The sequence below is a fragment of the Pseudopipra pipra genome, chromosome 2 (assembly GCF_036250125.1).
Source record: "Pseudopipra pipra isolate bDixPip1 chromosome 2, bDixPip1.hap1, whole genome shotgun sequence".
In the NCBI taxonomy this organism is placed as follows: Eukaryota; Metazoa; Chordata; class Aves; order Passeriformes; family Pipridae; genus Pseudopipra; species Pseudopipra pipra.
The window spans coordinates 95,104,402-95,127,489 of NC_087550.1; the positions used below are offsets into that span (position 1 = coordinate 95,104,402).

At 38.7% G+C, this 23,088-nt stretch overlaps 1 protein-coding gene across 5 annotated transcripts in view; it reads right to left on the reverse strand.

Annotated features, from left to right (window-relative positions):
* MYO16 (myosin XVI) overlaps positions 1-23,088 on the reverse strand; it is a 375,232-nt gene that overhangs the window by 35,743 nt on the left and 316,401 nt on the right. For all 5 annotated transcript variants that reach the window (XM_064646535.1, XM_064646539.1, XM_064646537.1 and 2 more), the window contains 3 exons: positions 21,382-21,628; positions 19,263-19,570; positions 16,246-17,448 (listed from right to left, as the gene is read on the reverse strand). In XM_064646535.1, the coding sequence (XP_064502605.1) occupies positions 16,246-17,448; positions 19,263-19,570; positions 21,382-21,628 (1,758 nt within the window). The remainder of the gene's footprint in view (positions 1-16,245; positions 17,449-19,262; positions 19,571-21,381; positions 21,629-23,088) is intronic.

The following is a 23,088-nucleotide window of genomic DNA, read 5'->3' on the forward strand; positions in this document are numbered from 1 at the left end:
TTGACTTGGGAGAGGAGGCAGAACCAGAGTCTGAGCTGGAAAATGCATACAGTACAATTATAAGAGCATGCCTGATTTAGTTTTTTTACAAGCAAGTTGACTGCAAAATGCATCTTTGCAGCTCATTTTAAATTTGTCTGAAAAGGAAATGTCACTTTTAGATGTTAATAGTCAGTGCACTTGCCTATAGATCATAATCCACCTACATAATTATTGTGCCACCTTTTACATAAAGAATCTCGGGGGAAGTGGCTGGGATCCTTATTTTTGTTGATATCCAAAAGATTTATTGATTTGCCTGACATCTGCAATTCATTTGCGAATGAGCAAGTAGAAAGACTTTTTCCTGCATTTCTGTTTGTAGAAGCCTTTTGTTTCATAGGTACATTGATACCTTTTTGTGGCATTCATGGAGCGCTCTTGGGAAAAAAAAATAGTTATCTTTTCTCCTTTGTATCTCTAGGAAGAAATACCAAAAAATATCGTGGATAGATACTCCTGAGCTAAAATATCATCCTAAACTGGCAGAAATAAGTAGTGGACATATATGCAGCGTATCTTTTGGGACAGCTATCTAGACAGAAATCTGTTATCCCATGTGCTCTATAGTCATTGTAAGAAATGCACACCTTTAGTTTCTAAACAGAAAACTATATAGAGAAAATATATTTCATAGTGCCTTATTTAACTGGTCTCAGGGATGGAAAAAAACCCTATATTTTATTTCAAAATAATCTGTATTATATAAAGGTACTTGAACTAATTTCCTATATATAGGCATCTTCAGCTCCTTTTTGGAGCAGATTAATGTGAGTCTACAGAAAAGGTGTAACTGTGTATGTTGGCAAACTTCTAACAGACTACTGGAGAAGCCAGAGTGTAATCCTAGCAAAAAAGTACTGTTCATTTATTTTGGACTTTGTGTAAAATGGGTGACTTTCTGAAGAGAATCTTTTCTATAAATAGGATAATAAGAGAATGCTTTAGTCAGATGTAAGCAGTGTACTGTCCCAGTGATGCAAAACTTAACCTAAGATCACTGTGAAATTCAGAGTGGAAGGGACCTCAGGAGGTCCCTTGTGCACCTCTACTCCAAGCAGGGCTAGCTGTGAGGTCAGACCAGGTTGCTCAGAGCTTTGCCCAGCCAGGTCTTGTAATTCCCAGTATGGAGACTGCCCAACCTCCTTGTGCAGCCTCTCTGTCTGCCTGCCCCTGCCCTGCCTGTCCTCATGGGAAAGGTTTCAGCACCCACAGTGAACCCCTCTCATTTCAGTTCCTGCCTGCTGTACCTTGCTGCTCTGCCATGCACGGCTGTGAGGGGCCCGGCTGCCTCCTCTCCATCCCCTCCCCAGTCTGTGCTTACGGAACCACACTTCAGCCCTGAGTATTCACTGTGTCCAGTTCTGGGCTCCTCAGCACAAAAGAGACAAGGAGCTACTGGAGAGGGTTCAGTGGAGGCCACAGCCCTGGATGCTACTGGCTGTCTCTGACGCTAAGTCTCACTGATGGCTCCTGCCCAGCTCCCAGGGCCCCCAGCACCCTTTTCCCAGGGCTGCTCCTCAGACAGCCTGATCCCAGCCTATGTCATTGTAAGAGGTAATACCTTCCCAGTTGCAGTATTTTGCATTTGCTTTTTCATTAGACATGTCTGATCTTCAGCGCAGGGGTACCCCTCTCTGTCCTGCCTCCTCGCTATTCAAAATATCTGTGAGCATAACAAAGGTGTTTCCTGACTTCTTATCATAATATTTCTATTTAAAATTCCTACTGATTCCTATTTTATCTGTCAAGTATCGGTCTGAAATGCAGACCATTTTTTTTACCCTCATGTTTTCTTAGTCACCTAACATAGAAATTTGAACTTTTCTCCACATTAATGTCAACTTGCCCTTGCTGCCATGAAATCCTGCAGATATGCATATATGCACTGCTCTCTTATCCCTTATTGACTTTCTGAAACTATCAGAAATACTTTAGAAGACAGGAAAAACGCACAATGGTTACTATGGTTGAACATTTTCACCAACATGCTGAATGTTAGATTTTGTTCAGACTTGTGATCTGCTGTTCTTAATAGACGGATGGATTACTTACCAGATTTCAATATTTATTTTTTTTAAATTAACAGCATCTCTAACAGTTTCCAGCTAGTATTTGATGTTATTTGAAGAGACATCCATACCTACTTGCGAGAGACTAGCTACAGAGAGGTATCAGCTGTAAGAGCATGGTGGGAGTTCATGATTATAAAAGGAATACAACCTTTAAGTGAAAACCTAAAGACTCTGCAAAAGTGAACAGCATTTGGACTATTATTTCAGTAAAGCGACTTTGTCGAAAAGATATCTCTGACTCAGACAAGTTCTACTCTGACTAATCTTGCAGTTAATGACTATGTATAGACTAAAAGGATGTATGGATATTTGGATGGAGGGTATCATTTGCCCCTCAGCTATGCTGTAGCATAGTTACTAGCTGGAAGCAATCATATGTATAGCGCTTTTAATCAGAGTATAACAAATCAAAGGGTAACAGTTATTTCCTTACAAGCAAGCTCCATATTCCAACAAATACATAATTAATTACATCAACATTACTTGAAAAGTGTAATAGGAACAGTATGCAAAAAGGCAGCTCATGAAATCCATATTTGCTTGTTATCCTTAATGTTCTTGGAAGAGACCAAGTTTAAAACTCATGACAAGGTCATAAGGCACCATATGGACGGGTTTTCACTTATTTTGTAAAAAAGAATTCAGAATATGGCAATTATGGAAATTAATGTATTTGCTTCCCCCCCTTTTTGAGTCATTATATCACTTTTAAAAGAAATCAATACACAGAAAGTCTGCGATAGAACTTTTTGTCAAAAGAATAACTTAAACTCTTTTAATTGAGCCACGACTTTCAAATATCCGATTATAAAGCTCTTTTTTTTCCCTCAAACATAAAATGTATGATCTCAAACATCATAGTTATTTCATAAATAGCATTTAGGCTGAATTAATGCTTTATCACCAAATTAGAAAATGAGCCAGTACAGGCTCTATTCAGACGACAGATTAAATTCAATACTGAAATATTTTGAGAAGCTATTAGTTTTCTACAGAAATTATACATTTAGCCTATTTAACAAAGTCTAAAGCAAAGTATAAATCAATGATTGCTATCAGCATTTAGGTGGAATCATGACAGACTGTTTGTGCAGCAAGACATGAAAAACTAGTATGCTTTAAAGGCCCAGCAGTAACTCTCCCGGTTGGGTTGTATTTTTCTTTTCTGTCAAAGTCCTTGCTTTGCTCTCCTTTCTTTAAATGGAGATATATTCATAATGTATTTCTGTCCCCATGTTTTTTTCCAAATACTTCTCCTTATAACATTTAGTGTTCATTTACAATCTGACTGAAAACTTATCATTAACAACAGAAAGCCTCCACTGCTTTCAGCAGGTTTTGGATCACATTCATGCTTACCTTGGGTGCTTTGTGCAGCATGGCCAAAGCACCAAGGGACTCCTAATACAGGGTAAATATAGAGGGACTCTTGCTTTGTCTAATCTGGTTATTCAAATGTGATCATAACTGTTCTCTGGCCCTGAGGCATATGGTAAGAGATCCATATCTGTGCTATTACAGTTTCTTGCCCTCCATAGCAGAGAGGTTGCATCCAAATCATCTACTGTGAATAGTCCCTGGCCTGTGTCGTTTCGTGAACCATGTCCAGATCTTCCTGGAAGGGAGCCAGCCTGCCAGGTCCCAAACGATGCCAGGAAGTGCTCTAGCACTTTGAATGTGCAAAGGATTGAGCTGCCATACCAAGGACATTTCATGGCACTGGTTCATTTAAGGAAACAGATACAGCCCTTCACTTTAACAGCTAGTTACCACAATCAGAAATCAGTGGTCAATATTAATCCATCTCAGAAAAAAAAAGAAAACTGTGGAACAAAAACTGCCTTAGATCAGATGGGACTAGTGGAGCACTAAACAGTTCTGCTGAAGCCACATTTGAAGGTTTCATCCTGACTGTATAGGGAGAGCAAGTTCTCCCTAGTTTTGCTCTGGTATAAATGGAAGTAATACACTCCTCTTGATCTGACTTGACATGACCATTCTTTCAAGGCACACATTTATTTTCTTTTATTAAACAGACACCTAAGGACGAGCTCTCAGCTGAGGAAATTCAGTGTCACAATCTAGGCAGGATGTATCTCAGTTTTTGAAGAAGGAAGGGGAGAGGAGTTTAAATGAGAATGGGTCATTTTATTTTGGCTCTAGTGTTCACTGTTTTGTTGCACCTTGACAATTATACTTGGTGTTTCCTGTTTTGCTCTTAGTGCTGAGACATTCCTTTTCTGTGGCATTTGCTAGCTATCCTCAGCACATGTTGTCTTGGGTGCCCTTTCACTGGAAAATGCATATTGCTTCAGAGTGGTTCAGTTTACTCACATGAAGTCACACCATGACCTCCTGTAGCATGACTGTTTACTTTGTCTGCTGAGAGCTGGAGGCAAACAGATGCATCTTATTTGCTGAAAGAAATGGAGCAGGCTGAAAACTGTCAAGACAGGATTCCCCCAGTCTATTAGTGCTGCTGCCTGTCTCACCCTCTTAGTCGTGCTGCTGGCTGCCACCGCCATCAGAGGCAGTAATTATTCATTGATTTATTTCACCTCATGAAGCTCACCCTTACAGCAGCAATTGTCTAGGACTTCCCCCCTGCAGTGATGCTCCTAGGATAGTAGCAATGAATTTGCAGTGTCACTTTCTGCACCCTATCTCTCTGAGCTGTGTAAGTGGAGCCATCAGATGATGCTACGAGCCACTCCAGAAGCCGCATTCTTCATTGCAGCAGGCAAACACAAAATGCTCTGGGAAGCTGCATTCTTGGAACCTCTGTGTGAACACTGGAAAGCAAAGAGAGGAGACATGGGCCATGACAAAACTTACTTTGCTGGAGGGAATGAGCTCCTCCAAAGAGTATTGTGTTAGTGTGACACCAACCAGCCACAGTTCAGAAGATGTGGATGGTAGTGAGAAGGAAGTTGCTGAAGTAGCTGCAGGAACTCTACGTCTGGTTCAGACCTTAAGAACCATCAGTTCAATTACTATTTTGTAAACACAGATCGGAAAGCATACACCTAGAACAGGAAGGTTTCTTCCTTCTTCTCTGACAGACTTGTGCTGGTGGGAAGATAGTGCTCTTATTTTACATTTATTTCAGTGACAATCATTGCAACCTACAGATCTTTCCCCCCTTCCTAGAAGTAATGTTAGGGACATCCCTGGACCAGGTAAACTTCCAGAGTTGGTGGGGGAGACAGATAACATAAGTGCCTTCTTTCCCTTTCTGGAGGACTCTGAATTGTTGAATTAGGTTTGCAACATGAGACTAGGAATACTGCTCTGAAGTGGAGAAAACACCCTTGTCAAACACTAGTAAAGGATGAAGAATATCTGGACAGGCTGCCACCTCTCTTGCCTGATAGTATCTGAGCAAGACCTTGGAACACCATTTTAGTGCAGTGAGGTAGACTCCAGCTAGTGTACGTATTTCAAGGACTGGGGATTTCATTCATCCCATCTTCTCTAGGAACTGGTCTCTGCAGGCCTTTCTGAGGTCCATAACTAACCACACAGGGCAGGTAGGAGGGCAGCACTGCTTGGGACAACTTCCTGCCTTAGAAAAAGCAATTCTTCCCATGTCCACCACCTTTTCAAGTCTAATATGGGAAAAAAAAAGTAGCTGATTTTACTCTGTAATAGTTTTATTTACTGTTAGGTGTGTTGATTGGCCAACCAAAGAGTCTACTTGTTCTGTTTTTGTGTTTAAAAAGCTGCTGGTGTGCTGGAAAAGGAGGAGGCAATTTGCTGAGAAACAAAGCTTCCCTTTTTTCAAACTGTTTTCGTCTAAATCATGTGGATGCAGCAGTTGTTCTTGAAGGCAGACATTAAAGTTTGTTTACGTTTCTGTGTGGTATCTCGGTAACAGAACAGCAATTACTGCTGGGCTTTAGTTGCTGTTGGAAGGAATTATGTGATGAGACACTGTCTCAACCTCCCTCCCCCTCAGATAAAGTTGCAAATATTGTAAAAATAAACAAACAAAAATCTCCAAAGAAACAAATAGATACAGATTTGCTACTGCCAACAACATCACATCAGTTCTATTTACTTTTCCCACAGAATGCTTCTACAGAGATTTTTCAGGATCCCTCTCATACCAGCTCTGGCACTGACTGCAATGCAGAAGTCTTAGCATAGGTGACTGCGTTGGGCAGAAGAATTATTTGAGTAGATCCTAAGAGACAATCCAAGGAATATTTTTGGTTCACCTGTACTGTAAACCTGCCCACCAAACAGGGACAGCTATTGTAGGAAACCTGTCAGACAACAATCCCATTTGCTTTCAAAGTGAGCTTCTAAAACAAAAATTGAATTTAGATATATCATTAACTTGTTTGTAAGTTCATTTTGAAGGGATAGAGTGATGGTTAATGACACCTTTGGTAACCTCAAAGCAAGAACGTATGGATGCAGTGTGATAAGCATCCATACTGTGCACAAATATAGCCAATTTGTGGCTAAAAAGTGTCCCTAAATGCTACTAGTATGTCAGCATCATACTGCAACCTGCCCTTAAGGAAAGAGCTAAGAGAAATAATGAAATGTAGAACTTCAAGTCTATTTTGGTTTTTTGTTTTAAAAAATTCACCTCAAGGAGTATAAAATTAGTTTTCATGTTTTTCATTTTAAAATAGAGTGAAAACTCAAGCTAAAAAAGCACTGAACTTGAAGGCTTCTGTATTTTCCCACTCACTTCTGGGGCCAAGACGAAGACAGATGTCCCAAACTGCTACACCTGCTTCCAGTGCTCCACTTCCAAACGTTCTGCTACCGTCTCACAGCAGAGTGCAGCAGTGTGGAGAGAGCATGAGAGTCAGGGCACCCTCATGTTTATGACCAAGTCTTTTTCCCAGTCTCTTACCAACTGTCTTCTCTCGCTTCTCCATCCAGCCCCATAAAATGTCAACGCTGGAACTAGAACATAATCCACACATGCAGGCCTATAGAATTTCATAGTTTCATGGTGAGCTCCATGACTTCTACCAATAACTTTGGGTTATCACTTCAGGGCTGAAATTTGCATAGCCATTGTCTTGGATACCTGAGCCAGTGAGTTTAGAAGTAGTTTGGCTTGTTTGTAAGACAGCTTTCTACTAGCCATGATGATGATGATGAGGACAGCTTTCCTTGTTGTGCAGAGATACCCTTAAACAACAACTTGACTAGTGTTGAAATTTCCACTCTTGAACTTATTCAGGTCCAAAAAAAAGTCAACACATTAAGTTGTTGACATTTTCAGTATGAAACATTTTACTATGTTTGAGGCAGACCATTTCAATACTTTACAAAAATTTGTGAAAGCCGGGACATAAAAGAATATTTATTTCTGCACACTATTTTAGAATGCTTGATTTTCATTTCAGGGCAGAACAAATATAAATGTCATAATCTTGACATTTTCTGTGACATGGAATTATTGTTCTATACAGAGGTTCTATGCAAAAAAAGATTTAATGCTGAGACGGACGTAAATAAGTTAAAAGCATCTGAAGAGACTTCTCACTCAAGTTGAGAATTCAACTAGAGACCTCCACTAACATGCGTGGCTATATTTCATTCTCCACTATGTTCCAAATGCCTGTAGTCCTGTAAAATGAAATGACATGACATTTACTGACAAATACCCACCTTCTTGTTTGGTATCAAGAATGTAAGGGTGGTACAATTCAATTTCCATCTCTCAGATATGGCTAATTTCTCACAATTGGTTTACGATTAGTGATGTAGTGGCTCCTAAACAAAGCCCTTTGTGGTTTTGCATCTTGAATCACAAATAAAAAAATCCTGAAGACTTTTTACTATTTAGAGAAGCTGACAACACTGTTAGTAATGAGACAGCTTCCCGAACCATTGCTGAATTTGGAACCATGATATTGCATCAGATGTTGAAGAAAATACATTGCTATGAAAATACTAATCCTGTAAATGTCTACCTGAATGATCAAAGTCATTATTAAAAGTGGGATATTATTAAAATCTATAGGTTTGAAATGCACTAAGCTGAACCAGTATGGTGTGGTTATTGTGTTCAAATATCAGACAGGATGAAGGGAACACAAAGTAAATCCAACTCAATGGAAATGATACAAAACAGAGTCAGCAATTTAAATGAAATTCCTGCAGTTCTCAGAAATGGACCATGTAAAAGGAACAGAAAAGTCAGTGCAATTATTTCTCCTCAGCTTTCCTCCTGTTCAGCAGTGACAAGGTATGAACATGAGAGAGCCTGCACTGGGTTAGACCAAGGAACTGCCTACTTCAATATCCTTTTCCAAAAGCTGTAGATAGTTACAGTATAAGGTCAATGGAAATCAAAAATGCAGTGATATTTCCTCTGCAATTCTGGGGCTTCACAGTCTCCTTCAACCTCTATTTCTGTGGATATAAGTTTTGGAAATTATATGGAGGACTGCTAAGGATTTGATTTTATTTTCAATACAAGCACTTAAAATGCAAAATAATATAAAGTTTTATGACAATACCTATCCTTTTTTGACCTAAAAATTAGACTTGTTTTGTTCTTCTGATAGTCTTCAGGTTATAATTGTTTATGGTAATCACACCCAAAGTCTTCTCCCCATGTCAGAACAGAAAAACAAAGCAAATTCCACGTTACGTGATTTTAGTCTGTAAGAGCAAACAGTGAAATCGCCCAGGAAGAGAAATGCTACAGTGAAAAAAAAAAAGTCATATTAGAAAACTAGTAGTTAAATATACTAGTTTTCAGATATTCTGAAATGGAAAATTATTCTTGGTACATTGTGTTTATCCTGAAACAACAGATCTTTTCTGTGATACATTATCCAGATAATAGCAGACTTATAGCTGAGGAGGAGACTGCAGATTAAGGTGATATCTTTCAGGCTGTACAAAAGTTCATAAATATTCTGAAAATAGGAATGAAGTATACTTTCTCTAGACTCTTCTAACCTCTTTTTCTGCTGCAATAATGGAACCCACAATTATTTCCTGTGAAAAATCACCCAGCATGAGTTGCAAGTAGTAAATAGTGAATGTGTAAGTTTGCTGATGACACTAAACTGGGAGGAGCTTTTGACTCCCTCAGAGGCAGGGAGGTCCTGCAGAGAGGCCTTGATAAATCAGAGGACTCCGCAATCACCAACCACAGGAAGTTCAGCAATGCAAAGTGCCAGATTCTGCACCTGGGATGGGGCAACCCTGGTTGAGTGTACACACTAAGGAATGAGAGGATGGAGAACAGGGCCACAGAAAGGGACCTGGCAGTTCTGATCAATGGCAAGTTGAATATGAGTCAGCCCCCTGTCCTGGGGGGTATCAGGCAAAGCATCACCATCTGGTCGAGGGAGAGGATTGTCCCGTTTTGCTCTGCACTGGTGCAGCCTCACCTTGAATATTGTGGCAGTTTTGGGCACCACGATATAAGAAAGATATTAAGCTGCTAGAGAGTGTCCAAAGGAGGGCAGTGAAGATGGTGAAGGGCCTTGAGGGGAAGCCTTATAAGGAGTAGCTGAGGTCACTTGATCTGTTTAGCCTAGAGAAGAGGAGACTGAGGGAACACCTCATCGCAGTCTACAGCATCCTCAAGAAGCAAAGCAGAGGGATTAAGTACTGATCTGTTCACTCTCATGACCAGTGACTGGACTCAAAGAAATGGCATTAAGCTGAATCAGGGAATGTTTAGATTAGATATCAGAAAAAAGTTTTCACGCAGAGGGTGGTTTAGCACTGGAACATGCTCCCCAGATAGCAGCAAGACTGTCTGATTTTAAGCATTTGGACAATGCTTTCAGGCACATGGTGTGATTCTTGGGGTGTCCTGGCCAGGGGCAGGAGTTGTACTCAATAATCCTGATGGGTCCCTTCCAACTAAGCATATTCTATGATTCTATGAATCAGAAGTTGATGACTCTCCTGTGTTTAGATATCTGATTTGAAAATTAGTCACAGAAAGTCACCCTGACTCCCTGCTAATTAAGGCAATTATATAAACAGATATTAATCTCTTTCTGAGAAGTGTTGTGAAGCTTAGCTGATTTAAGTCTTAACAATTTGAGAATTTTACTTGAAAGATGTAGTAGAAGTTCAATGCCTCATGCAATCATTCCTCCAGCATTCACAGGTAAAAGATAAAAGGTGAAAACACAGCTTTCTCTATTCTTCATCGTTTGTAAATTGTTAGCTTTTCCACAAAGAAAGTAAAACTATTTCATTATACAATACGAATGATATGCATATATGATTATTATCTTTATTAATTTGCTTAAGATGAAAAGCTGAGTGGCTTAGACGGTAAGGGACTGGGATTTCATCTCAGAAAACCAAGTAGGGATTTAATTTGCAATCCACTGTTGAAACATTAGCTACACAATACCTTGCTCTAATCTGCTGACAAAGGAATACCTGCCTTTGAAAGGACAGTACTTTCCACACATGCACATTAAATTTTGTTATTTTCAAAGTTTGAGCCAATCTCAAAAAAGAGTATTTGACAAGCTTTACTCCGAACTAGGTATATCTAAATACCTGTATCATTTGTCAGTTGTAACTATCTTCCTGTGACTTCCAGTGCTTAAACTGGAAAATGTGGAATAAGAAACTGATAGGTGAAGCTACCTGCCTTGGAAATACCTTACTTAGGAAGCAAATAAAGAAGGGATTCATATAGTTAATGAATGCCAGTGATACTGGGCAAACATTTGAATGGTATTGGCATTTTGTTAACAATCTCAAGTTTGCATGCCTTTGCTGTTGTTACCATAAAAGTTACCAAATGGTTTTGGAAAGGAATAGGTTACTGAAGACTGTATAGACTTGAATATACAGATCTACTTGTACTGAAACACTAATTCACAGAACTCGGTGACCTACATAAAGGAAAAGTCTTCCTAATTTTTCTCCTTATGTGCACAGATGTGAGGTTGCAAGCTTGCACATTTTCTTTTGCTCAGACACACAAGCTAAGTATCTATGCCAATCTTTTCTCAACAAGCACGAAGAAGAGAAAGCATTGTGTCTTTATCTCAATAGCCTGATAAGAAATTCACCCAGGTTAAGGTAAAATCATAGTTCCTTTGCTCCATTCTCTTTAGAATCTAGATGAATAGTCACTGTCAATCTGATCATGGATGACTGGTTAGGATTTATTCTATCTTTTGCTCTGAAGCGGAAATGATTCCTCATTGTATGGAATAATTGAATATCAACTGTACCAATAAAGAGAAATAACATTATGACCTACCAAAATCCAAGTATCATTCATCCATGCTGCGAAACACAAATATTTAATATGAAATGCTTAAACATGTAATTGTCTTTTCCTTATATAAGGATTGTCTTATATGTTTGATAGTTAAAAAATATTTTCGAATTCTAAAAATTACGGAGAATAGAAGAAATTCGTGTGTATTATCACTTATCTGGATTCAAGTCTCATTTTGTAAGGAGTAAAAACAAACCCCTGTCTAACAATACGGCTGCACAGTTTCAATGACAACTCTTTTCAACCTTGGAGAAATCACTTTATTCTGTAATGGTTCTCACCTGTAACAGTTCTGCTTATTTGAACTATAAACTCCGCAGAGCAGAAAACTTCACTTATTACACATGAGGTATTTTGCATGAAATTGCATACTATATGATCCTGATCAGTGCTTGAACTAGTAGACAATACTGTTGCATAAAAACAGTGGCCAGGCTAACCCACCAGGTAATGAAAGTTGTAGCCATTTGATTTTTTTGTTGTTGCCTTTGTGAAAGAAGAGTGCTCTCAGTTCAGTTCACAATAACTCTTCAGCCCATCAGAAAACCACAAATATGTTCTACTGTAATTCTGGATGAGCTTTTCTCAAAAAGGGGTCAGAAGCCAAAAGGACATCAGTGTTCTCAGGTCCTGAAATTACTCCTCCAGGCAAGAGGGAGGCATGTTGGGGAATCTCTTTGTTTTGCACGTATATTGTCTGGAGGCTTTTATCTCCAAGGCTGATGATCCTACACTGAAACTTCCTGATTCCCATAAGTTACTCTCCATGACTTCAAAATGGCCCACAGTTTTACTTTCTGGTTTTAGTTAAGATTGTTGGTAGGTTATAACTTATGGAAAAAAATGAAACTGCACATTATAGAGTGCTGCTCTAGGCCATGTCTTCAACTTTAATGAATTTCTATTAATTTTTTTTTAACCGTATCATCTCCTATAAATAAAATACTACAAATGACAGAAAGAAAGGGAGGAGTCCTCCAGGAATGTAATATGCACTGGGCAATAGGTGATAAAAAAATCAGAAAGTAACACGTGACATCTTCTAATTTTACATAACATGTAAAGAGTCAACTCGGATGACTGCCATCTTATTACTTTGGATGAAAGGTTAAATAATATTTTTCCAGCTGTTACCCTAGAAAATAGATAAAGACATAAAAAATGGCAAATTGTAGAAACACACACACACCTGTATTTTAGTTACTTTCAATCCATACACTCATCATTGAACTATTCATATGTAACTGCACTTAGTATACAGTAGCTTCCTAGCTCATAAAATATTGATTCAGGGTTTTTATTGTGTATCTTTCTTGAACTTTGATCTTTCATACTTAGTGCTGCCTTGATGAAATATTCAGAAGTACATTTTCCCTCTGAAAGGTAAATTTAAAGGGTTTTTACAGTAGCCCCTCTTAATGCACTAGCTTCAACTCACATGAGACCCAAGCTGAACTCTATCTTGGTCACATTTAGTTGATAACTGCATTTTCAAAAATCTTCCATCCCATAGCAACTTTTTTTTTTAAGGTAAGTTTACTTGTGTGGAGTAGGTTTACCACAATTCCTCACCAAATACATTAAAAGAGCCTTGAGAACATACATCCAAAGAACTGACTTTAATAGTTACTTCCCAGCAGACAAAAATATACAACCTATATAATAAAACAAGACTCCCAACTTACAAAAACAAAACAAAACCAACCACAAAACCAATGAAAAACCCTCAAAAAGCTTTCTATATATATATATATAGGCAGTGAATGTCATTAAGTAATTTTGCCAAAGCAAGCAACATTACCACAATAACTCCTTTACTAATTTCATCAATTCGCATACTTAGAATAACAAACAAAACATTCTCTTGAGGTTGAGAATTCATGAAGTCTCAGTTCATAGCTCATTCAACATACAGGATTGAATTCAGCATTCAGGAACAAGCAAGGTCCAGCTAAAGATTTTGCAAGGTCTGGAGTATTCACAAGGGTTCCGCCCACCATGGTTTCTCTGATAGCTCCACCTAGTCATTAACTTTCATGAAACCTATAAAAACTCAATTAATTTGGGACCTTTATCTCTGTGTTGTGTTTGGTTGAAAGCAGTTTTTGGCTGAAGGCTGTCAAGGTTCTTAGGGTAGGGTGTCACACAGACATATATATATATATGTAGAGCAAGAACGAGGAGAAACAGCAGCAGACCCACTGCTTCTATTTTATTATAGAAGCAGTGGGCCTGCTTCTATTTTATTATAGCTGCATAAATCAGGATATGATACTAAAATCACTGGAACAGTACATATTTAAGAAAATAGGCAATGAATAATATGAGAATCCATCCTGTTCTCTACTGTTTTGTTTCGTATTTCTAAAGTAGGACTTGGCTTCCCTCCAGAAGGTGGCATATCAAGAGCCCAATGGAGGTACATCTACACCGATGCATGCAGCATGGGCAACAGGAGGAGCTGGAACACATTGTGCAGCTGGAAAACTATGATATAGTTGAAATCACAGAAATGTGGTGATTCAACAACTGCAGTGGATGAGCTATAAACTCTTCAGAAGAAGAGACAGGCAAGGAAGGAGAGGTGGTGGGGTAGCCCTGTATGTTACAGAGTGTTTTGACAGTCTAAAGCTTGATGATTGTGGTTAAAGGCTTGAGTGTTTATGCATAAAATATCACAGATTAGGGTAGCAAGGCAGATATATCATCGTGGGAGTCTGTTATAGATTGCTCTACCAGGAAGAAGGGGCAGATAAAATATTCTAAAAGCAGCTGGGAAAAGACTCACTAGCCCTTCTTCTAATGCAGGACTTTAATTTACCAGATGTCTGCTGGAAAGACAGTGTAGCAGAGAGGAAACAGTCTAGCAGGGTGCTGGAGTGTGTGGCAGAGAACTTCCTGACTAGTGAGTCAGGAGAACTGGTGAGTGACCTAACTAGGGAAGGTGCCCTGCTGGACCTGCTGTTCGGGAACAGAAAAGGACTAGCAGATAATGTGATGGTTGGAGGCCATTATGGGCACAGGGATCACAAAATATAAGTTTTTGATTACCAGAGAAGTCAGGAGAGCGGTCAGCAGAACTGCTACCTTGGAGTTTTGGAGGGCAGACTTCGGCCTCTTCAGGAAACTACTTGATGAGCTCCTTGTGAGGCAGTCCTGAAGGAGTGCAGGAAGGCTGGACATGTTTTAGGAAAGAAATCTTAAAAGCACAGGAGCAGGCCACCCCCATGTGCCAAAAGGGTGCCCTCCAGTAAGATGATGACAAGTTGGGTGGGAGTGTTATAGGACAGGAAGGCTCTGCAGAGGGATATGGATAGACTGGATCAATGGGTTGAGGCCAACAGTACAAAGTTCAAAAAGGACAAGTGTTGGGTCCTGTGCTTGGATCACAACAGCCCCATGCAGTGCTACAGTCTGAGGGCAGAGCGGCTGGAAAGCTGCCCAGCAGAAAAGGACCTGGGGATGCTGGTTGAACATGATCCAGCAGTGTGCTCAGGTGGCCAAAGAGGCCAGTGGCATCCTGGCTTGTATGAGAAACACAGGCCAGCAGGACCAGGGCAGTGATTGTGCCTCCATACTCCGCACTGGAGAGGCCACACCTCAGACCCTGTGTTCACTTTTGGGCCTCTCACTACAAGACATTGATCGGCTGTAGTATGTTCCAGAGAAAGGCAATGGAGGTGGTAAGGGATCTGGAGCACAAGTCTTAGGAGGAGTGGCTGAGGGAGCTGGGGTTCCTTGGCCTGGTGAAAAAAAAGGCTCACCACTCTCTACAACTACCTGAAAGGAGGTTGTAGTGAGGTGGAGGCTAGTTTCTTCTTCCAAGTAACAAGGGATAGGACAAGAGGAAATGGCCTCAAGTTGTGCTAGAGGAGGTTTAAATTGGATATTAGGGAAAATGTCCTCACGGAAAGGGTTGCCAATTATTGGAACAGGCTGCCCAGAAAAGTGCTGGAGTCACCATCTCTGAAATATTTAAAACATGCATAGATGTGGCACTTAGGGACATGGTTTAGTGGTAGATGTGGCAGTGTTGGTTTCATAGTTGGACTCCATGATCCTAAAGTTCTTTTCAAACCTAATCAATTCTATGATTCTATATTGCCTATTTCGAATAAGCTGCACACAGCTCTTGCTTAAGACAAGCTGTTTGGACAGACAGAAGTGTAGAAGCAGAGAAAACACTCTAGAGGTTTTCTCACTCTGAATTTTGTGTTTGGGAGATGCTACAATGAGGAGAAACTTCTATATAAAATGTACTGAATATTTTCAATACGAGAGTTATTTTTCTTTTAATCAGAAAAGTAATGTGAAGACTGAAGTCAGTGTTGTAATTGAGATGCAGAACTGCTATTTACTTTTAACTTTTTAAATTTTCTTCACTGCATAGCTCTCTGACTATGCTTAATTTAGGAGAATAATGAAGGCTGTATCAACAAATTCAGAACTTCATGTAACTGAAATAATGGAACTTTAAAAAAAAGACTTCAAATAAAGTACATTTACCAAACATCCAGCCATATATTTCATTCAAAATATTTTTATAGATTGATAACATAAATTCATTTTCACACAATGCAACATCTGTGTTTATTTTATTGAAACAGCTAGAATGTTAAAAAACATTTAAATTTGTGTCATACAAACATTTTGGTAAAAGAAAAGTTAATATCTCAGACAAAACCTTAAGACCTATAATTTTTATATGAAATGTTTTTGTATGTGTTTCTTATGATTACAACAGGCCTTTCTTTAAAAAAACCCACAAACTAAACAAGGTTTTCATTTTGTATTTTTGCCCAGTCTATCAGCTTGAAATGTAAGAAAGTTTTGATGCAAAAGACATACACAATACAAAAGCACAGAGAACTGTCTTACCTTCTGGCTCCCTGATCTTACGTCCTGCTGCAGATTTTCGTAGCACGCTCCGTCCTGAGTTGAACAAGCTAGTTAACTCATCAAGGGGACTGGTCAATGACCTTGAGTTTGTAGGGCTGTATGGAAATGAAGATGATGAATTTGAGTTCAATTTCCTGTGATCTGCTCTTGCCACCTTCGGGGAGTAAGGCAGTTTGGAGAATGGAGAAGATGAGCATCCAAGCTGAGCAGGATTGGGTCTCTGAGGTACTTTTGACAGATCTGAGTTTGTACCTGCTTTCCCTGTATTAATCAGAAAACTAGAGCAAGTCTCTGGAGGAGATGCAAAATGTGTGGAAGCCCGGTAGGAAATAGGAGGTGGTACAGGAGGAGGGGGTGGTGGGAGAGGAGGAGGTGGTGTGGAAGGTGGAGTCACTCTGCTGGAAACATTGAACACCACCAAGCCTGGAGATGCTGGTCTTTCATTCTCCCCTTTTTGGCCTTTGGAGTATTGAGGTGATAATGGACTTGAGCCTTCTGACTGCACAGGGTATTTTAGGTTGGTTTCCAAGACAGGAAGCTTTTTGACCTCTAGTGGTGTTAAAGGTGATTCATCAGAAGCAGGTGAACATGTGACAGGGGTTGGAGGGAATACAAGAAGTGGTGGTCTGTGGGGGAGCAAGTTAGGGAAAGGGGCTGGAATGTCACAGGAGTCTTTATAGATCAAAGCTGCTTGGCTGTTTCCATCCAATGTTCCATCTTCAACATTAACATTTTTTTTGCTTTCAAACAACAGAGGAGGAGATCCAGTCACTATTGGAATTATTCCATTACCATTGCTTCCTTCTTCTGGTAGAAAATACTTCATTTCTTCATATACAGATTCTCCTTGTTCTGGACTTTCTCCTTCAGCAGAACTGCTTTTGATTGCATTCCCTACCATTTCAATATAGACAGGCTCATTTTCCTCCTCTTCTTGCGACATACAGAGATTCAACACACCATGTTGTGGCCCATCACCAGAAGCTGCTCTCTGTACTGTCACAGAGTCATATCCACCTGGTTTAACTACTGTGCTTGCTTTTTTTACATCCCCAGGCTTTTGGCCAGGTATTTCTTCATAAGACCCACTAAGTTTTGTATTGGGACTTCGTTTTGGTTTTCTGGGAGGTATTTTTTTCATGGTACTATAGTCATCACTGTGTGGCCTTGGACGGGTCAGTACTAGGAAAGTGAAAAATGTCTGTGTTATTAACAGATCAAAGTCAGTTTTTTCTTACACAAGTCTAGTACCTTAAGCCCTCAAATGCTGCCCATTTAGTTTTACAATGAGCTGCAGTCACAAACACAGGGGTGCAGGCAAAAGTATAAATACTTCTATGAACAAAATGCAGAACTTTCAGCTTCCAAACTACAGGCCTTTGTTACCTAGGCATATAATCAGCTTTGGTAGTCTCTACTGCCACTAAAAGATGAGAACTCACACCTGAGGAGGTATATTTTGAATCCAAATGTGCATTACAGGATCTGTAACACATGGGAATACGTGCTTGTTTCTCCTTGTGCTCTAAGAGAGAGGGGTATGCTTTTAACTAGGACTTTCAGCATTTTAACTAGGACTGACATTGACACATGATTGCCGAAGTATCCTCCTTTTATGTAATATCTATAAAACTCTAATTATAGGCAGATATTCTGCCCACCTCTTCTTCTGTACTGCAAGTGTGGAAATAATTTATAACATTAGGGAATCCCATAGCCTAAGGGCAAATCCCCAACTGAGTATACAGTTAACTAAACTAGATGTCTTTTCATAGCCACTAGGCATGTATGGAGTGGAGACACTAGATACCTAGATGATTGGTCTTTTAAGATCAAAATTAGATGGTGTAAATCAGAGCTGGTTTTGGACAAAGAATCAGGAAACTGACATAATTCTTTCAAAATGAGTATATGGTAGGGAAACTTGCCCTATTGTTTCATACATAGAAGAAGAACTCCTAAGTTGTTTTGTGAGTATATACAAGCTTAGTTTTAAGACCACCATATATAAATTGCCATTCTTTCAAAAAACCTCTGCTAGGACTTTTTGGTTAAATCTCTTGCAGAGTTGGGCACACGAAGATGAAGTCACTAGAGACCTCCTTAAACCATACTGGTTTAAAACTATATTGGACATAGTTCCTCTCTCCTTACACAGAGCGTGAATAAGCAAGGGAGAGTTTAAGAACAATGGACTTGCATCTAATGCACTGGACATCAGAACAGTAATTTTGCAAGAGGGACCTGTGAATGTTTTCATCCATTGTATGCAAGACTAGGGAATAGTTATATAGAGCTTTAAACCCAACCTGGAGGATCTTTCCTGATAAGCTTAGAAGATCTTCTACACAAAGCATGACAAGTCAGGCTTATCAAGGAAAGCAGAATGCATTCCTTCCCTTCATCTTCTACTCATTCACTTCAAGGGTGAAGAAGAATAGAACAACTAAGCTAAAAATCATGCTATGTGCATCATAATGCACTGAGACACTTGAGGACTTTTGCAACACTGTCCTTCTAAACAGAATAAAAATTACTGTAAGCAAATTATGGCAAAAAAACAAAAAAGGCATAAACCCCCCTGAATGCATAAGTTATTCATATGAACATATGGAAAAGGTAGCAGAAAGTTTAATGTTTAAGTAGGTGAAATTCAAGATTCGAGCATTCTATTTTAGTGATGCAAGATAGTTTAAAAGGTGAAATAAAATGGTCAGTGGGGTAGAATAGCTCAAGTTAACAGATAATTTGTTTCTAGAGGGAGTTCTACAAATAGGTTTTGGTTGTTGACAAACTAGGCAATTAGAACACATGAGTATTATTTGCTGATTTGGGAACAAATGACAAATTGGCTAATTTTATTTCCTGCCACCAAAATATTTCAAGGAAGCAGGACCTTTCAAAGGCCCTTTGGTGTGTTTAAAAGGATCAAAGTGAAAAGAATAAATCAATAACTCAGAGTAACATTTGTGACTGTCTCTGCCTTTATGCCTAACCTTCATTAGCCGTTTCCTTAGAAGCTGCCGACAAGCAAGCACTAACAGCCTCATAGGAGGCACTCAGTCGTGTGTTGGGGTCCCTCTTTGGTTTGGGAGGAGGCTGTTTCCTTGGTGATGGCAGGCTATTGCTATCGTCCATGCTGAAAACAGAGTGCAGGGAGGGAGATCTGATGGATGACCCAGTCACAGAATGTACCAAGCTGTCCACTGCCATGGGGACAGGGACGGAACTGGAATGAAAGTGCTTAGGCGTTCGACAGCCGGCAAAGCTGTCCTCAGAGACCTTCCCACCCTTGTCTTCAGCTCTGAAAACATAGAAAAAAGGCCCAGATGCATTATTCAAGCAATAACAATGAACCTGTTCATGCAAACGTAACAACAGCTTTTTGGTAAACAATCTCACAACTCCCCTGCTGTGTCGAGGGGATGTGTGTAGTAATCTTCTGACAAACAAATCCAGATCAAGCTGCTAGCTTTCTTCCATTTCCTGTTTCATGATAAATCAGGGCACAGGCCCCTTTTCACACAAACGCACCCGTGCTTAAGCAGTTTCATATTGTTGATCAGACATTCGCTGAATGAATTGTTCACACTTTGATTGCTACACACAATCAAAAGCTGGGTTTTCAATCTGAATGATAATTTCAGGGAAACCCATTTTAATAGAAAGTTACCGAGGCAGCAAATACTGAGCCTTTATCATTATTTTCTAAAAAGATAACTATAAATTCCATTCAGATAATGCAAATCTTTAAAATATTAGATGACCGTTTTAACCAGCTATATTGGCTGCTTGAACAATTCCACCCAGATATATATATATTCCAGTTTAAACTTAATTATTCATTATCACCTTTAGCAATAATTGTTATTATTATGACATTATGCTTAGTTGTTTCAATTGAAATTTGGGAATTTTACTTTCTCTATTTTTTTCCTTTTTTTTTGAATACATACTGAGAATAATGTTCCAGCTGCTTCCAACAAATTGATTTTTAACAAAAATTCTTTTAACATTTTACTCCTCCAAGAATCAGAACATTGAAACCTTTTCCACTTAGAGTAGTAATGTATTAGATGGAAGATGTCTATACTGTAATTTTACAAACAAATCCCCAAGTATTTGTCTTTTTAAATTGTATTTCTGCATGGCAAATCACCAGCAGAGCTGAAATTCATACACAGGATATAGCCAGCTGCCCATGTAGTAAATGAAATAGCACAAGATGAAAGCATGGTGCTCAGTGGATAATTTGTTTTCACTGTAATGTTTAATTACAGTCTTTCCTACAAAGGCATTTCCTGCAATATATAATCACTGGGATATTTGAAGCTAATTAAGCAGATGCACTGCCATTTTCACTTTAATAAAAGTCACTGACAAAAGCAATGAAAGCAAAGGGAGTTGTTCTGGTTGAAAATTAAGTTCCTATGGAAAAATAAACATTTATATATCCAGCAAGTTATAGACACATTCTTGCTATTGACACATACCGATTAACTGCAAATGCTAACTCTGCCCATTCAGCTGTCTGAGAGAAAAGAGATCAGGGACTCAGTTCCTAGAGAAAGGGTTTCCAGCATTTACTGGACTCATAAAATAGGTACTCCTGATGGGAGTTAAACAAAAAACATTTGCCCATTTTTAAATAAAAGGATCCTCCTCACAATCAATCTCCTTAGTTCAATGTGTAATCAGAATTTCTTACTATGGACTTTATGGTATTTTAACACTTTCTTAGCTGTTTTTCACTATCTCAGCAATTTCTCAAGGTTGGAATTTTAAGTTGGAGGAATTTTTCTTTTGCTTGATTTGATGAATGTTAAACTATAATCTATTGATCATAGAATTAGAAAATATTTCTGTAAAAATAATCCAGAGAATTTTACAAGTTCCTCTAAAGCTTGGTGTCCCCTGAATAGGATATAGCTGTTTCCTTAAGTTTCTAGACTTAAGGAAATACAGAAAAAAAAATACGACCTAATGTTTAATTGGGCTGAGTATATTATCCTCTTGCAATTCCTCAGTAATTTCTATGGTCTTCTAAGCGGAGCAAGAAATTCCAAAAACTGAAGAGACATGTTAGGTCTTTACAGCAGGTGTTTCTTATCTTACCTTTTGTGGCCTTCTTCTGGCCTATTTCTAGCCTCTGACTTTTCCCTGTGGTAAGCAGCATTCATCTCATTGCGGAGACGGTCATTTTCCCGGGCAATGTCAGCAGCATTTTGAATAACCAAGGCGTCGTATGTTTTCAATCCCATATCCTCAGCATTCTGCAAGAAGCTTTTGATTGAGGTGACCTCTTGCTGTTTGATGCTCATCTTCTGTAGCAAGCGCTGGCGAGCTAGAAATCCTCTGACAACTACCATAGCAGAAGGAGAAAATATGGACCAATGAAAGACAATTAATAACTTAATATTACTGCATGTTCTACTGTAAATATGAGCAAGTCAAGTTAAGTCAATGTCTTATACAAAGACTGAAAGAAATATGACAGCATATAAATAACATAGTAAAATGGAACTCTTTCTCTTTTCTGCTGCCAGTGCTTAAAACAAAGTAGTGACAGTAAATTCATAAATTTGAGCTATCACAACTCAAAATGTTTACTTTCAGTGAATGTTATTTTTTATTATGTTACAACTGAAACTTAGATGTATTTTACAGATTGTAAAAGCATACATTTATATTGCAAGGGTTTGTTTCAAAATAAAAGCTTGGATAAATGAATTGTATTGAATACAGTAGCAATTAAATGATAGTTTGCTTTTGGTAGCTTTGAAAAAATGTTTTAAATATTTCAGTGTACTTAAAATCCCATCAAAACCAACAAGAGATTTTTTCGTTTGACTTAAAGACCTTTCATTGCTCATTTCCTTTCAGCAAAAACAATTAGATTAATTTAATGCAAATTTCTCAAATGTATCTGTCACATCATGTCTGCATTTTTCAGTTTAAAATTTTCATCTACATTGCATCAGCTTCATGTATCTATTAGACCTGTTCTTCACACTCTTTGTCAGCGTTATGCTGGGAAAAAATTTTTGTAGATCTCCTATAATAGCTTTCTGTACAACTTTCCTAAGTATGTATCCTCCTTACAACAAATCCCATCCAACCTGAATATCACCTAGTCCCCTGGATTTTCAGAAGTACACAGCTGATTAGAAAGGTACGGGGACCTCTGTGGCCATGATGAATTCAGCGCCATTTTAATCACTGCACCTGCAACAGGTGATACTAATATTCTCAGAGCATATTTTTTAGCTTAGAAGGAAGACACAAGCTAAGTGAAGGTACTGTATTTGTGTGAGTGGGGTTTTTTTAAGTTCCACAAGATTGTGTTTCTTTCCAGATCTAGAACCACTGCTGTGTACCTCGCAAGGAAGAACCTGTTTAAGAATTATTTGCCTTTTGCCTTAAATACTGTTGGTTTTCAGTACATCAACTTACATGTACCAAGACCAGGTCAAACTTCATCATTGCTTATTACGGTTCCTCTAAATCTGTTTAACTGAAAGTTTTTCATAAGTGAAGTTAGCAGGCAATAGCCTACTTATGATGTTTGTTTGAGTTTGGGGAAAAATACTGAAAATGTTAATATTAAGATTGTAAGATAAAAGATTTGTTCATTAGGCCTTTTGAATTATTAAATTGAGATTTGGGAACACTGAAGAACATTAAATAACAGAGTCAAGCTGAAATAATCTAAAGGAAAATGTCAACAGAGAAAGATACAACTAGTCTTCTATGAATATAAGATGCTATTGAATAAAATAAACAGCTAAAGCATAGGGTAATGTAAGGTATTTTCTATCACCT